Source organism: Sabethes cyaneus, chromosome 3, assembly GCF_943734655.1.
Source record: "Sabethes cyaneus chromosome 3, idSabCyanKW18_F2, whole genome shotgun sequence".
NCBI classification, from domain to species: domain Eukaryota; kingdom Metazoa; phylum Arthropoda; class Insecta; order Diptera; family Culicidae; genus Sabethes; species Sabethes cyaneus.
In genome coordinates, this window is record NC_071355.1 from 33,349,143 (window position 1) to 33,366,691 (window position 17,549).

A 17,549-nucleotide genomic window follows, 5' to 3' on the forward strand; every position below is an offset into this window, starting at 1 on the left:
TTACTTGTTCGTCTGTCAACATATTAGCCGCGATTTTTAACGCGGGTGTTCAGGGAAAGGCTCCGTTCCTATGGAATAGACCAACCTCGTTGTTTCTACAATTCTACATCTTGACATAGAATGAGGTGTCAGGCATATAATTAAGTTTTTATACCGGTAGATTTTACAATTGACAGAGGGAACGATAGAAGACAGTAATGAAACAAAGAGTCGATAGGATCTAACAGATTGAGATAAGGCGTGAATGGGAAAGAGCGAAATTTGTTTATGTAGGTGTAATGACCTCTAATACTTTCCTAATATGAGCGATGAATGCGGCTCGAAAGTCATAATAGTTCGAAGACTATCAAATTCATTGTCATCATATCTTTTCAAAAACATGAAATACCGTAATTAATCAGCCGGTTTTATTTTGTCCTAATAATCCGAAAGCCTACATTTTTTTTTGCAGAACTCACCTTAAATTTCGTTGTAACTTCGTTGTAAAACAGTGTAAAACTTATAGTGAATGTACCACAAATTTTACTGTTTTTGGTTTTTATTTGTATGGGAAAAAGCCAAAAAATTTAGTGTTACGTCACTTAATCACCCCCTTATTCGCTGTAAAATTGGCGGTTTCCATTAAAATTTACTGTGAAAACAGCGATATTCATGGTAACTTCAGTGTAACTTTTACAAAGATTTTCACTGTTTCATTGTGGTTTTTCGAAGTTTTTCAATGTTTGTAACAGTGAAATTTAATGTTTTTTCGCTATACATTTTTATTCGGGTAGCGAGATGCTGATAATATTCGGAAAGCATCTTTACAATTAGCTCACATAGTTTAATCATCTCCGCTATTTTCGCTGAAGAAGTGCCACATCTTTTGAAAGCCGACAAATGGCCAGCGAAATAGATTGTTTAATCCGGATTAGACAATGAGATGACATTTCACATTCTGGGACTGAATTGATGTTATGATGAGTTTCGTGATCATTTTTCGCTTTTCTTACGCTAGGTTCTCCGTCTAGATCTGAATTAGATGGAAGTAGCATAATTTGCTCATCTGGCAAGTTTGTGTCTATGCTTTGATTAGCCGGCGGATGTTGCTGAAGGATATGGCGCTTAAGAGAACGGAAAAGATCATATCGTAATCTGGATTTGGGAAATGTGCTGTCGTAAAATATACGATCCGGAGCGAAGTGCTTCTTTCGAATATGTGAGTTTACATGCCGTAGAAACTCTTCAACGTATCCAAACACTGTTTCCCGACAAAAAAAAGCAAACAATAGATGCCGTTTCTTGCTAAAAAGAGAGACTAATAAAAATTTTCTTACGGAAAAGATCGTGTGATTCCATAAGTAGCTTTTGGAAAACCGTGTCCATAGTCTTGTTTTTAATTCCAACTTATTTTAAACTTTCACGTTTTTCTTCCTTCTTCGTTTTTAATTTTGTACATAAACTTTGACGTGTTCACAAACTTTCACTTTTTTCAAATAAAATTGTTCACGGTTTTTACACAAACCTGCTGTACATAGACATTTGGCTTCTTAAATTGGGTATTTTAATTTCCCCAAAAAAGTGGATTTTTTCACCTTATTTGATAGCTCGTCGTTTTCTGCATCTAACAGTTCTTTTTTTATTTCAACTAGGTCAATATTTAATGAAAAAATTAATAAAAATCAAAAATAGAATGATTTGCTGTTTGACAGATATCAATCAAGCTGATTGATTGAAATGATGTCAGAAGTTTTCTCCCTCCCTTCTATCTTTCTGATAGAGCTCTTCATTTTGACCGAGCTTTTGACAGCTCCCGTATGAAACCTGTATCGTCCGATGACCATAGTTTATCTATTCACTGTGTTGTCTGAGGTGAGCTGAGAAGAAAAGTGGGTTACTTTTCAGCTATCGTCTTATCCCAAAAAAAAATTTTAAATTAAAAAAATGCTATTTTTATTACATTCACTCGTTAAATTTGAAAAAGTCTTCATGTGACGATACAGTGACATCATATGTTACCATAATATGTGAAAATTTATATACCGCTAAAATACCCAATTTGAATACACAATATGGCGACCGATGCGATCGCATAGATACCGTGGACCCCCGTTCGTTTGACCGTTTTTAATCTGAACACTTTTTAATTTGAACCCCGTTGGTTTGCACGACGTGCAAATTAAAAATGGTTCAAACTTCATTCTCAACATGACATCATTTGTTTATGCATACAATGCACATAAACACGATTTGTTTGTACCGACCTAGCGTGTTTAATCGGTTTCACATTGCGTTTTCCTAACGATTAAGATAGAAATCCGATCGGAAAATGCAATATTCGCACTTGCAACTGCCAACTAAAACAAACCACCAAAACAATAACAAAGAGCAGGGCGGCCAGTTCACACAGGTTTCAGCATATTTCGGGTTACCAGTTGTTCAAATTAAAAAATAACCCCGTTAGTTTGCATGAGGAATCGTTCAAACGAACGGGGGTCCACTGTACCTAATGTCCTTTTCACCGAGATTCAGCTTCAAGCAAGATTTTAACCGAAATTTCAGCAAGATTTTTCGCTGACTTCGGCACAAACCGTGTTAAACAATTATTTCGGCAAATTTATTTGACGAGATTCGCCATTCGTTTCGACAATTATTTCGGCAAATTTATTTGACGAGATTCGCCATTTCGTTTCGTTTCGCCACGTTTCGTGCTAGAAGCGTTAACAATCCGTTCACTCTTTTTTCGAGTTCTTTAAGCTGTAAAACCCAAAGCCCAAAAAATTTCACTCAAGTGTAACAAAATTTTTTTCTGCCTCCGATTTTTAAAACCAATTTTGAGAGGCGGGGGGACAACAACTTGAAAAATAATTTGCAATGGCCTAATTTTGCATTGCGTGTCATAAAAACGCTGATATTTTTAGTAATATGTGTTGGGTAGGACGGGAATAGGCTATTACGACGAAGCAGCAACATACCCTATAGCCGAAAAACTGTGTTTCCCTGAATATTTAGATATTTCAAATATTCATAACTCATTAACCAAACTGCGCAGAACAAGCACTGTCTTAGGAAAATGTAAGTGAGCTTTCTTAGCATATTCACCGAGACAAAACAAGGTGGAGAACGGAAGGCAAGGAGAAAATGTGTAAAGAAAAAGAGTAGAAACGGAGTTAAAAATGGAAAAAGGCGAAAAGCGGGACCGAAAATGCGGAGAAATGGTGCCGCAGGATAGTAAACGAGAAAGAAAAGATTAAAAACGGGCTTAAAAACGAGGAGCAGCGGAGGAAAAACTACGAAAAACGGAGTAAAAATGAGAAAAACAAGAAGAAAATCAAGAGTGAAAAAGGCAGAAAACGGGACAGGAAAAGAAAAGAAAGGGAATAGAGAAATAGAAAACAGTGAGCAGAAAAAAGGAAAAGCGAGAACCAAAAGGAGGGAAAAGGACACGAATAGAGGAAAGGTAGAACAGCAAGCAAGTGCAACCAAAAAGGAAGAGAATAGCGAGAGAGAAAAAAGAACCGAGAGACAACGAGGAAAACGAGCAAAAGAGGTCAAACGGGACATAAAAGGAGAATGATGGAACAAAAACGGAAAGATGAGACAAAAAAGAAAACTGATCTAAAAAAAGGTAACCGGAAAAAACGGCAAACGGTAGAAAAAAGGAGGAACTGGGGAGCAAAGTGATAAAAGCGAGCCAAAAACAGACTAAATGTGTCAGAAAAGAAGAAAAAGCGGAACAGACATCTATCTCCACAAGATGAAAAGAGTTAGAAAAAGATAAAAAACCGAACAAGAAAAGAGAAAATGCCGAACAGATGAGGTAAAATTTGTAAGAAAGTAAGACGAACAATGTGAATTTCGAGTAAAACTTCATGTCTGATTATCTGATGCTTATAACCAATTTTAAGTCTAACTTATTACCTATTTTAAGTTTATATTTAAGTCAAATCTAAACTCTGATTTCAACCCAACAAGTATTTTTGTTAAATAGTAGCTTATTCAACTATTGTATAGCTAATTACCGGGCGCTTGATTCGCTATTATATAACACAAATGCTTGTTGGAAGTCTGATTTCTAGTACGGTTTGAATTTTAATTTCAAGTTCAATTTCAAATGTCATTCCAAGTCTAATCTCAAGTCGAATGTAATTCAAATTTACGTCCAAATTCCAGTCCAGTTTTGAATGAAAAGTTCAAATTCTCTTGTAAGTTCGATTGCGCGTCTAATTTCAATTATCCTTTATGTCCCCGACATCAAACATGAAGGTACTTTCAGTTCCACTTTTGGCTCTATCTCTACTGATTTTTAATCGATTTTTATGTAACTAGTTTGAAAAGAACCACATTAGATAGGCCTTTAGTTAAAATTAAATTTTTGCTGGCAAATTATGGTTCCATTTTCCCGGAGATATTCCAGATCGCGGTGAGATTTTTTTGACGTCATAACTAGCAGATACAAAAGTTCAAAATGCAGATGAAATAAAACTAGAAATCTGCTATAGAGAGCCAAAAGTGTAAGTGCCTTCATTTTTGATGTCGGGGACGTAAAGGTTAAAACTTCCAGTCCAAATTGCACCAAAATAAAGTCCAATTTCTAATCCAATTTTAAGTCGATCCTCCAGTTCAACTTGAAGTCCATGTTCAAGTTAGTCCAAATTTAAAGATCCGATTTAACATCCTATGTCAAGTCCGATTTCAACTCCAATTTTTAGTTCAGTTCCAAGCCTAATTTCTAGTTCAATTTTAACTTTGATTTTAAATTCAATTGCAGTAGAAAGTTCGGGGTTTTCCACCTAATCGACAGGTATTTTTGTGATAAGTAATAACAGATTCGCCATCTAAGTCAAAACATTCTTCATTCATATTTAAAGCTCAATTTCACTTTCATGTCCGACTTCAAACCCAACTTCAATTTTAATTTTATGACCAATTGCAAGCTCACTCCACTTTCATGTAAAATTTAATATTTCATTTTAAACCCGATTTCATGTCATTTCCAATTGCAAGTCCATTTTCAAAACCAACCTCAAGTTTAATTTCGAGCCCAATTTAGGTCTAAATTCAAATTTGGTCTCAAGGGTTTCAAGGGCCCAATTTCCAGTTTAAATATAAGTGAAACTTCCAGCTCAAATTAATCTAATTTAAGTCCAATATTGAATCCAACTTCCGCACTAGTTCAAGTTAAAATTCGTGTCCAATTATTACGTGTATATACTTACAAATACATTCAAAATATGCTTGTCAAACAAGGAGAGGCATACAGGAGAGGCAATGACGAAAAACTAATTCTCGTTGACGGCCACGGCATTAAACGATCTCTTGCACACTCATAGAAATGCCCGTATGCACGTGTGAGTGAAAATCTGCCAAAATGTTTCGATCTCTTGCTCTCTTGAAGAAATTCCTATTCCTATTTCGTCAACGCGAATGATTTAAATTGCTAATAATTTTCACGTAGGAGTTTAAAAAAGTGGAACCTTCGCAATATAAGTCCAATTACAAGTTTACTTCAACTTCAATTTTCAAATTCAAATTTCATTTGAAGTCCGATTACATAAGTAATTTTAAGTAAATTTTTATGCTTTCCATTAACGTTAATTTAAAATTTAGTTTGAAGCTTAATTTATTTCCAATTTCCAGTGTTGATATCTGTCTTTTGACTTTTAAATAAGTATATTTTAAATTTTGATTGACTGCTGACTCATTCTGGTCTCTAAAGTCAGTTCGTTGACTTGTGCTTTCTAAGCTTCGACTTTGGCATTTTCCATTTTGATTTATGAGACTTTACTTTTCAGTAAAATTTTGAGTTTGAGTTTTATGATTTCTAACGTTCAACTTTTGACTTAGTTATTTTGAACATTCGACTTTTAACATTTTGCTTTTGACGTTACTTCTGATTTTTGACTTTTGTGCTTTAGACTTTTGACTTTTAATTTTCAAGTCTAATTTTACTCCTAATTTTAGTTGTTGAGGATCATGTATAAATTGCTTAGTAAGTTAACAATTAAATTTTATATGACAGTGTGAATAGAGCTGTGGGTTCGAGCCTAACACAGTTAGTCTAAATTTGCTTTTTCACATCAAACTCTTCTGCAAGAAAAATGAAAAGATTTAACGGAAATGGCCGTAATGTGGTGGTTTCTTGACGAATTTCCGTCCTCTTTTCACCAATCAACTAGAAATGAAGTTTAGTTTTGGGATAAGATATGAATATCATTAAATTTTCATGACAGTTTATACACTGACGTCTGTGGTTTATACAAGACCGATGAAAAAATCAGTTGTTGACATACCCCCGGACAACCCGGAATATCTCCACTGCCAACCTTGAAATATTCCAGAAACAATTAGAAAAATTTCTAAAAATGACTCATTTTGCAGAAGTTATGACCGTTTTAATTTAGTTACAATTCAAAATTCCCGATCTTTTTATCTAACAAAAGTTCAATTCAGTAAACAAATTAGTGTCCTCCCCTAACAAAAAAAATCAGAAATTACGTTTGGCTACGTTTTAGATGGCCTCTAGCCCGAACGGGACGGGAGCGCGAATAAAACCGCTCAACCAAGTCAGTGCAACGTGCGCATGTTGATGCTGCAAGTAAATATATCTTTTACATTAACATTATGCACACTATTGGTAGCGTGTAATTTTACACACCCGTACGGTTTAAAATTATCCGTCAGACGTCGGGCCAACGTAAGCAAAAGACTCGCCCATTTCGAGCCGACGTCCGACGAATTTCTCTGCCCGGTGGGCTGGTTCCTGCTGGCAGCCCTGCGCGCTGTGCTGTGGATGAGCGCTGTGAGAGAGCAAGCGAGAGCGACGTAAACACAAAAGTGACCGAACACACTAGTGATGTTCTAAATTCTACACATATATTCGATTACATTAAAAATTAATTGTAGAGAACGCATAGAGAATCACTTTCACTAATCAATTAATTAAACCTATTTTTGTGATAAAGCATTTAAACAAATTTTCTTTTGACAGTCGATTTGTTAAATTAACGGACACCTCTAGTTCCGTGCAAATACAGAACAGAGCCACGATTGCTGAGCTGTCAGTGCGCCCTCCGCTCGGCCGCATGCAGTAAATTCTTTGCTCTTTTCATCGTGAATTACCGCTGACGAAATGTGCTTATAGAATTGTTTCATGCTTATTTGGTGCAATTTTCGGTGGATACTTAAATCGGAAGTGACTGGAATTGTCGCAGTTTAGTGCTCGAGAAGCCAGTGAACTAGAGATAAGTGCGAGATACGGCCGAACAAAATGAATACCGTCAGTTTGGCTGATTTGCACCGGCTGCCGGAAACGATTAACTTTCCGGCAGAGGAGGAAAAAGTTTTACAGTATTGGAAAGATGAGAAGGTTTTTGAAACGTGCCTAAAACAATCGAAGGGAAAGCCACGGTATGTGCTGCACTGCCGCGGGTGTGTGAATTGTTGCGTCATCCGAAGATAATAATTGTGTGATTCATTAACAGGTATACCTTTTATGATGGTCCGCCCTTTGCTACGGGGTTACCTCACTACGGTCATATTCTTGCCGGTACGGTTAAGGACATTGTGACCCGGTATGCTCACCAGCAGGGTTACCATGTGGAACGGCGGTTTGGCTGGGATTGTCACGGTTTGCCGGTTGAGTATGAGATCGATAAGGCGCTGAACATCCGGGGACCGGATGATGTGGCAAAGATGGGCATCAAGGCGTACAACAACGAGTGCCGGAAGATTGTTATGCGATACGCCAACGAATGGGAGGAGATTGTCGGCCGAATGGGCCGATGGATTGATTTTAAGCACGACTACAAGACGCTCTACCCGTGGTATATGGAATCGATTTGGTGGGTGTTCAAGCAGCTGTACGTGAAAGGGATGGTCTATCAGGGCGTGAAGGTGATGCCGTACTCGACCGCGTGCACAACTGCGTTGTCCAATTTTGAATCTGGTCAAAATTATAAGGAAGTGACCGATCCAGCCGTGTTTGTTACATTTCCGATTGTGGGCGATGCCGATGGGGTAAGAGTGCCTAAAGTATTTTCTGTATTTGATTTTAAGTACAATTTAATAAATTGTAGGCTGCCCTTGTCGGCTGGACAACAACTCCATGGACTTTGCCATCCAATATGTCCTGCTGTGTTCATCCAGATTTGGTCTATGCTAGAGTAAAAGATGCCAAGACGGGTAAAATTTACGTCATGATGGATTGTAGAATCGAAACGCTTTTCAAGGGACCGGAGAATTATGAGGTTTTGGAACGTTTTCCCGGTAGCAAACTTGTCGGTCTAAAGTACGAACCGTTGTTTGATTATTTCCGCAAATATGAAAAGGTTGCGTTTCGAGTTTTGTCCGATGGTTATGTTACGGAAGATTCCGGTACTGGCGTGGTTCATCAGGCACCCTACTTCGGTGAGGATGATTTCCGTGTATGCCTAGCTAACGGAGTTATTACTCGGGATCAGGAAATCGTTTGTCCGGTGGATCCCAGTGGTAAATTCGTGAATCCGGTGACGGATTTCGCAGGCCAATACGTAAAGGATGCTGATAAGAATATTATTAAAATGCTAAAAGAGAAAGGTAGACTGCTTTTGGCCACACAAACTAAGCACAACTATCCGTTTTGCTGGCGATCGGATACACCGTTGATTTATAGGGCCGTTCCGTCTTGGTTTGTTCGGGTGGAGCATATGACGAAGCAGCTGGTCAATTGTAGCTCACAGACCTATTGGGTGCCGGATTATGTTAAGGAAAAACGTTTTGGAAACTGGCTTAGAGACGCTCGCGATTGGGCTATCAGTAGAAATCGTTACTGGGGAACACCCATGCCACTGTGGATCTCTCCCGACGGGAAGGAAATCGTTTGCATCGGAAGCATTGAAGAGTTGGAGAAATATTCCGGCGTCAAAGTGGACGATTTGCACCGGGAGACCATTGATCCGATTGAAATTCCGTCTGCCGTTCCGGGTAATCCACCACTGCGGCGAGTTCCGGAAGTTTTCGATTGCTGGTTTGAGTCCGGATCGATGCCGTTCGCCCAGAATCACTATCCGTTTGAGAATGCTTCCGATTTTCTAACCAATAATTTTCCGGCTGATTTTATTGCCGAAGGAATTGACCAAACGCGCGGTTGGTTCTACACGCTTTTGGTCATCTCGACGGCACTGTTCAATAAGCCACCGTTTAAGAACTTGAACTGTACCGGGCTTGTGCTGGCTGCCGACGGGCAGAAGATGAGCAAACGAAAGAAGAACTACCCGGATCCGATGGAAGTGGTCAATAAGTACGGGGCTGATGCTCTCCGTCTGTATTTGATCAATTCACCCGTTGTACGTGCCGAAAATCTCAGGTATGTTGCAAGACATGATTTAGTTTTCTGAATTCACACACATTTTATCCATTGCTTTTACAGATTCAAAGAGGAAGGCGTGAAAGACATCATCAAGGATGTGTTTCTGCCTTGGTTCAACGCGTTCCGCTTTTTGCTGCAGAATATCGATCGATTCGAGAAGGAGGAGAAGCAGGTTTATCGCTACGACGCGGTTCGGCATGCCGAAAAACGGTCCACTAATGTGATGGATGTTTGGATAACATCCTTCAAAGAATCCTTGTTACAATTTTTCGCAAAAGAGATGAAAGCCTACCACCTGTACACCGTAGTTCCTCGGCTGACCAAATTCATCGATCAACTAACCAACTGGTACGTACGCATGAACCGGAAACGTATTAAGGGTGAGTTTGGGGTAGAGGATTGCTACCATGCTTTGGATACGCTGTACGACGTTCTGCTGGCGATGGTAAAGATGATGGCTCCGTTCACACCCTATCTGACGGAGTTTATGTTCCAAAGACTGCGGCTGTTGAGCAAAGAACCCGTGGAGGGCAGCGTTCACTATCAAATGATGCCGACCGCCAACGTTAAATACATAAATGTGCCCATTGAAAGGGCAGTGTCTCGAATGCAGGCCGTTGTTGAGTTGGGTAGAATCATGCGCGATCGAAGAACCGTTCCGATCAAGTACCCTCTGACGGAGGTTATTGTCATTCATCAAACGCAGGAGTACCTGGAGGATATAAAATCATTGGAGAATTTCATCCTGGACGAATTAAACGTGCGAAAGATCACCTTCAGCTCCGATAAGCAAAAGTATGGCGTCAAGTTGAGAGCTGAACCGGATCATAAATCTCTGGGCATTCGCCTGAAGAACGATTTCAAACAAGTTTTACTAGCAGTCAAAGCGCTGACGGACGAACAAATCAGCGAACAGCTCAAGATCGGCCACTTCACCGTGCTGGGGCATCGTATCGAACTCGAAGAGCTGCGGTTAATGTATCAGTTCGATGAATCCCAAGCTGAAGGCCACAACTACGAAGCACACAGCGATAACGATGTCTTAGTTCTGCTGGACATGACCCCCAATGAGGAGCTCATGAAAGAAGGAATCGCACGCGAAATAATCAACCGCATTCAGAAGCTGAAGAAGAAAGCTAAACTGATCCCAACCGATCCGGTTTTGATCTACTACACCGTGAGCAAAGAAGGCGAAATAAAGAGCGTTGCCGAAAGTCATCAGGAGTTTATTGTGAACACGGTTAAATCGCCGTTTTTGCCGTACGGTCCGGAGGCCGCCTCGAAGGAAGCATTGATCGAAGAAAGCCAAGATCTTAAAGGAGTCCAACTCAACCTCGTAATCTGTTCGCCCAAAGCGCGTCCAGTACCGGTTAGTCCTTGGGTTAATCTAGTTCTGGACGAGAATATCGTTCCGCGCTATCAACAAAAACTGTCGAGATCAGCTACCGTTCTATTGAAGGACGTCAAAGGCAATCAGCTAACATTCGATCAACTAAACAACGAAATTCATTGCTTATTTGGATTGAACGATCAAACGTATAACATATTGACTGCGGGAGGACAGACACTGTCTTCGGTGGATCTTCGTTTGCATCAGCAAACGCTGTACATTACCCGTGGTACTGCCATTCCCGATGGTTGGAAACCGGCCAAGGTGCCGTATTGTGCGTTTCGAAACGTGGACTACAAGGGCAAGCAAGCGACGGTGCTTGAGGAAAACCCCCTAGGGGTCAAGCTAAACACGGAAAACGTGTTGAAGGAAGTATTTTCTGGTTGAAATTCGGATTCGAAATTAAATTCGCACGTACTTGCAGGCCAGTGAACGGACCTTTACTTTTAGATTTAAGTTGTTATGATTCAAGATAATAAACATTTGGTCAAATACCATTTACAATAAATACGCAATCGTTTACTAAGTGGGATGATTATTATTATCACGAAAGCATTAACCTCTTCGATCCGGTCGGCAAATTTTCAATAAATTCTCGTTTATATATGAGTCAGTCAATCGCGGTCATGTCGAGTCGAAGTGATGTGGAAATTGTAAGCCATGGTAGTGCGTAAATGATGGAGGACCCAAATACTACTGTTCCTGGGCGATTATGCCAGGTGTGCCGCGGAGAAGATACAAATGATATGGTGTTATACGTGTGAACAGATTTGTGGTGATAAATGGTCCTCGAGGACGGTCTACAACGGATCAAATGGTTACATTGTGACAGATCCTCCCAAAAAAGGTGATGGTCTCTCATGCCTGCTGTTCAACATAGCGCTACAAGGTGTTATAAATCGAGCGGATATCAACAAGCGGGACACGATCTTCGAAAAATCTAGGCAATTTGTCTGCTTTGCCGATGACATGCAGACAAGCAGAAAAGATTGGGTTAAAAGTAAATACGGACGTGCTGTCCAGCGGAACCTAAGCTGATCGACGCCCTTTGTAACGATTGACGGCGATAAGTTTGAGGTGGTCGATAATTTGTCTAGCTGCTGTATGATTCGAAGGAGTATTATCAGCGGAAGTCGTGCTTACTATGGGCTTCATAAGCAATTGCGGTCGAACAGACAAAGCTCCCGTACAAAGTGTACCTTATATAAGACCCTTATTAGACCGGTTGGTCTCTACGGACATGAAACGTGGATAATGCTCGAGGAGGACCGGCGACTGCTGGGAGTTTTCGAAAGAGGAGTGCTAAAAAAGATCTTCAGTGACTTACTACAGGAGAACGGAGTATGGAAGCGGAGGATGAACCACAGAGATGAACAATGATCTCAAACAGCTCTATGGCAAATCCAGTATTCAGCAGGTGGGTGAAGCTGGACGGATACGTTGAGCAGGGCATGTTGCAAATCTATGGCCATTGGTGTAGCTAGAGGGGGTGCCTAGGGGACCAGGCCCCCTCCAGAAATCTTTATCATTGAAATTTGAAAACCGGAAAAAATTCAGTGAATATGTTCCTAAAAATAATTCCCTCCTTACTTTTCTTGTGATAAATCAAACGAATATCAACAGCTTTGTATTTACGATATTACACACCGAATCCTGGCATGTGATAGGGACGAGGGAGAAAATCTAATCACAAACGAGCGCGAGATGGTCTTCAGAAACGCTGGCAACGGCACTACACTGGTTTCTTTCCAAGATTTGGGAGGAGGAAAAACTACCGGAGGAGGAGCGTAACGCTAAAGCCGTCTACAAAGTACTCTTCTAGATCTAGTTACACCGCCTGTTACCGACAGATTAGACTGGAAGGACAAAACTAGATCTGAGACTGATTAATACATGGGTGTGGTATAGTTTAATTGCATAAAGCACTCGGGTGCCAACCGAGAAATTGTGGGATGGAGTCCCACTACCACTAAACTACCCAATATTTTTAGCCTCATATCCGAAATTTTCCCAGCTTCATTCAATCTAACATTCTTCGCACCAAACGTTCCTCTACTTTAATCAAAATAGAGTTTACGTTAGACCGCCGAAAAAGTCAGAGACAAGTAAAACGAATAAACGACGATGTATAAGTTTTTGTACAAAGTGAAATTTTTTTTGGAAGGCATCCCCTAGGCCCCCCTAGGGAAATTTTCTAGCTACGCCAATGTGTATGTCAGGTAGAAAATACTTGGGAACAATTGCGTCAATAAATGGGTGCATGCTGTATTACATGACAGAAATTCTGACGCGAAATTCCGTGGATCTTAGGAGGCGCTGCAAATTCAATCATCGAAGCATCCTACTTGGAGAGATTCCCATCGTACACCTGGCGAAAAATGGGAGATAACGGTGGGCCGGCCACGTCACAAGGATGCCGGACGACTGTACAGTGAAATCCGTTCTCTTCAAAAACCCCACCGGCACTAGCAATAGAGGGGCCCAACGTGCAAGATGGCTCGACTAGATTGAAGCCGACTTGCGTGTGTCGAGACGAATTGGCAACGGGTAGCCCAGGATCGAGTACCATGGAGAGCCACCCCGGCTCTCGGCAGCTAACGTAGCATACTGTGAAATTCCACGGTAGAATTGACCTCTTTTCTCCCCAGACCACTGACTAGGTAGGGCGTGTATTTGATAGGCTTCCCGTGTAACCTGGCAGGACCACATAATGGTGATCCGATTGGATTTCTGACCTTCTGTGCATCTTGTTTTAACCTTTACGTCCCCGACATCAAAAATGATGGTACACTGAAGTCACTTTTTACGCGACTATTTTTACGCGAATTTCGGAATTTACGCGTTTTTTTTTACGCGGTTTTCGGAATTTACGCGGTTTTTTATGCGAATTTCGGAATTTACGCGATGTTTTTACGCGGTTTTCGGAATTTACGCGGTTTTCGGAATTTACGCGGTTTTTATGCGATTTTCGGAATTTACGCGGTTTTTTTACGCGATTTTCGGAATTAACGCGAATTACAGAATTTATGCGGTTTTTTACGCGAAATTTGAAATTAAGGCGGGTTTTTTTACGCGATTTTCGGAATTTACGCGATTTTAGGAATTTACGCGGTTTTTTATGCGATTTTCGGAATTTACGCGAGTTTTTTTACGCGAATTTCGGAATAAACGCGGTCTTTTGCGCGATTTTCGGAATTTACGCGGATGTGCTCAAAACGTCTGTTTCTTCGCGTAGCACAGTGCGTTGAACGTATGGGACTGCGGGACAAAAATCAAAACTGCTAGTTTTAGTCATTTTATCAAGCTAGTGTAATGAAAAAAGTAGTTTGTGATAATCGAAGCTTGTATTTGCTTAAAGGTTTCAAAATATTTGCATAATGGCAAAAATGTCCCAAACGCCAAATTTTTTCGCAAGCATTGCAAAAGTTTTTCATCATTATATGGGTTGCCGTCAGCTATATAACTACCAAAGTTGTTTGTGAAAGCGGCATTTGTACTAGAAATACTTTGGTAAATTCATCAATGCCATCTAGTGTTAGATTAAGATTAATTGACTCGAAGATCAACCTTGGCTGCAATTCCGGTAATTGAAAAGTTTTTCTTCAGTGCATGAAAGCTTGGAAAGCTATGTTTATAAAAGACGTTTAGCATTTCTAAACAAAATATACTTTCGCACTAACAAATCTATATCTGTGAATCTGTGCTAGTGTTTAAGTACCTAATACTTAAGCCTTTTTTACCATTTTAAGCCGTAACGGAAAAGTAAATACAGCAAAGTTTCGTTAATTGGTGGTTCGTTAATTGGGCGGTTCGTTAATTGGGCGTTCGCTAATTGGGCTATGTGACAACTTGAATGTCAAAATTGTATGGAATTTACGAGTTTAGAATTTTCTAACAACTGTACAGCCTGAATTCGTTAATTGGGCCACGACTGCACTCCAGCTGATTCGCTAATTGGGCCGACTGACAGTTGTTAGAAAATTCTAAACTCGTAAATTCCATACAATTTTGACATTCAAGTTGTCACATAGCCCAATTAGCGAACGCCCAATTAACGAACCGCCCAATTAACGAACCACCAATTAACGAAACTTTGCTGTAATAATTTTCCGTGGCATAATTTGAGACAAAAGCTGCCGCGACGTTTTTGTTGGGCAATTTTTAAAACCTTTTAATTAGATCCACGAAACGAGTTTCCAGCAGGAAAACCATTATCATTGATTGTTCGTTATTATGATCAACCCGAGAAGTGGGAAAAAACGGCAGCCGGTATTAAGATTATTAATTTTTTTAAAGAAATATTTACTCGCTATATGAAATAAAATCGCTTTGAGCTTAATTTTGAACAGTAATAGCACTAAGCTCCATAAACAGTGGTTTCTTTTAACAGGGATAACATAATATAGTAGAATCAACGGAAATCTGACGGTTTATCAGTGCTTGATGTTGATCTACAAATATTGAAATATCTTGCAGAGTTGCAGGTAGTTGCAGCTAAAACCTGTTCGATCTTGTAGAGGACACTTTGAGCAATTATTCTGTGTATATTTTAGCTTGGAAGTCGGTGGCAGTGTTGCCACATATTCATCTGTACTGGAAGCAGCAAAAATCTTTTTCATCTGTACCTTTTCTTCCAAAAATCTGTACCAAAATCTGTACCATTAAAAATAATTATTGCATAGAAAAATTTGGTTTGTTAGCATTAAAAAAATGCACGAGTCTCAAATCATTTATTTGTTTGATGATGTTTGCACATATGTCTGCTAAACTTAGATATAAATACGTTTTTATTAATTTCATTCATACTAAGAATTGTTTCTCTATCGATTTCAAGAAACAGCTCTGAGAAAAAAGTATGAGTTTTTGACATTCAGAAAAATCTGTACCTATCTGTACCTTTTGGCAAAAATCTGTAATCTGTACTATACAGAATCTGTAGCAAAAAATCCAAAAAAATCTGCACTTTTTCAGATAAATCTGTACATGTGGCAACACTGGTCGGTGGAACATTTTTTAAATCAGTAATCAAAGTTAGAGTTCGGTTTTTTTGAAGGACAATATCTATGTCGTTTCTATGGGGCGATTTTTTAGGAGTGAGGTCAAAATGAATTCCTTCTATAACCAAAATTTATTCTACTAACCTTGATTGTTATTCTCCATTTTAAAGATTTTGATTACACAAACTATGAAACTCTTACGAGCGTGATGAATAACCTTCAAAAATGAAAGCAAAATTTGTAGGTAAAGTCTAGAGTGACTATATACAGAGTGGCGACAATGTCAAAATTGGAATGATAATTATCTGTCAGTGTCATTCCAATCGAGCAGACAACCTATCCAACGCGTATGCAGGAAAGAGAAAGAAAAACCTAGGATAAACCGCATTGCATACATTTGGGATGACTTGGCGCCACTCTGTATATAGTCACTCTAGTAAAATCCACTCTCCAACTTGACAGTTTGAACGCTTGTAATAGTAGTTGTGGCGCTTTCCCAAGCAAACTAATACTTGTTTATATAGTAGAAGGCATCTATAAACAATTCTAAATACTTAGTATAGCCGATTTAAAAAAGTGAAAAACGATTTTTGTCTATGGCTCAACGCACTGTGCGTAGTGTTGAAATCCACAAAGCTTTTTTACGCGTAATTTTGTTTTTTTTTTACGCGAATTTTGGAATTTACGCGGTTTTTTTACGCGAATTTCGGAATCTAGGCGGTTTTTTACGCGATTTTTAGAATTTACGCGGTTTTCGGAATTTGCGTGGTTTTTTTACGCGAATTTCGGAATTTGCGCGGTTTTCGCAATTTACGCGGTTTTACGCGAATTTCGGAATTTACGCGTTTTTTTTACGCGAATTTCGGAATTTACGCGGTTTTTTACGCGAATTTCGGAATTTACGCGGTTTTTTTTTACGCGATTTTTGGAATTTACGCGGTTTTTTATGCGGTTTTCGGAATTTACGAGGTTTTTTTACGCGATTGTTGGAATTTACGCGGTTTTTTATGCGGTTTTCGGAATTTACGCGGTTTTTTTATGCGAATTTCGGAATTTACGCGATTTTCGGAATTTACGCGGTTTTTTACGCAGTTTTGATTTACGCGGGCCGTATCCTTCGCGAAAAAAGTGACTTGAGTGTACTTGCAGTTACACTTTTGGCTCTATCTCCACTTATTTTCATTCGATTTTTATGCAATTAGTCTTAAAAGAACCACATTAGATTGGCCTTTAATGAAAAAATAAGTTGATAAATTATGATAAATTATAAATTTTCCCGGAGATATTCTAGATCGCAGTGGGAGTCATAAGTAGCATGAGAAATAAAACTCTGAAATCTGCTTAACAAGTGCGCAAAAGTTTTCCATTTCATTTGTGGTCAATAAGAATAAATCTTACACTATCCTGTAGAGCACAAGTTCATGTCCCACACTCCGGAACATCCGGTATCGGTTCTACCGGAACTGAAACCTAAGTAACATTTTTGTCGTATAATAACCTTTTAAACTATTGTACAGCTGATTCCCGTGGTACAAGTGCTTAATAAGCTATTATACAACAAAAATGTTACTTGGGAAAATTGGCCATTTTGAATTCTCTTCAGTAATATGGCAAACAAGGTATCAGATCAAAGGATTTTTCAGCGCGAGTTCTTGGGTGGACTTTTGGAAGTGTTTATTATTTCAGGTTTAAAAACCAATTTTCTACAACCCACGCTTAGGCATCATTCTGGAGCAAGCCTAGTTTCGGGAGATTCAATTTTTCAAACATAGTACCTACTAAAACAAATACGTCCTTTTTAAAAGTGATTCTTGAGCCTAAATGGTGCTAAATT

At 39.3% G+C, this 17,549-nt stretch overlaps 1 protein-coding gene across 1 annotated transcript; it reads left to right on the forward strand.

Annotated features, from left to right (window-relative positions):
- The first annotated feature begins 7,059 nt into the window (after positions 1-7,059).
- Positions 7,060-11,235, forward strand: LOC128744704 (isoleucine--tRNA ligase, cytoplasmic). Its single transcript, XM_053841886.1, has 4 exons — positions 7,060-7,389; positions 7,464-7,998; positions 8,058-9,325; positions 9,389-11,235. The coding sequence occupies exons 1-4, from the start codon at positions 7,250-7,252 to the stop codon at positions 11,103-11,105; spliced, it is 3,660 nt and encodes a 1,219-aa protein (XP_053697861.1). The 5' UTR covers positions 7,060-7,249; the 3' UTR covers positions 11,106-11,235.
- The last annotated feature ends 6,314 nt before the right edge of the window (positions 11,236-17,549 follow it).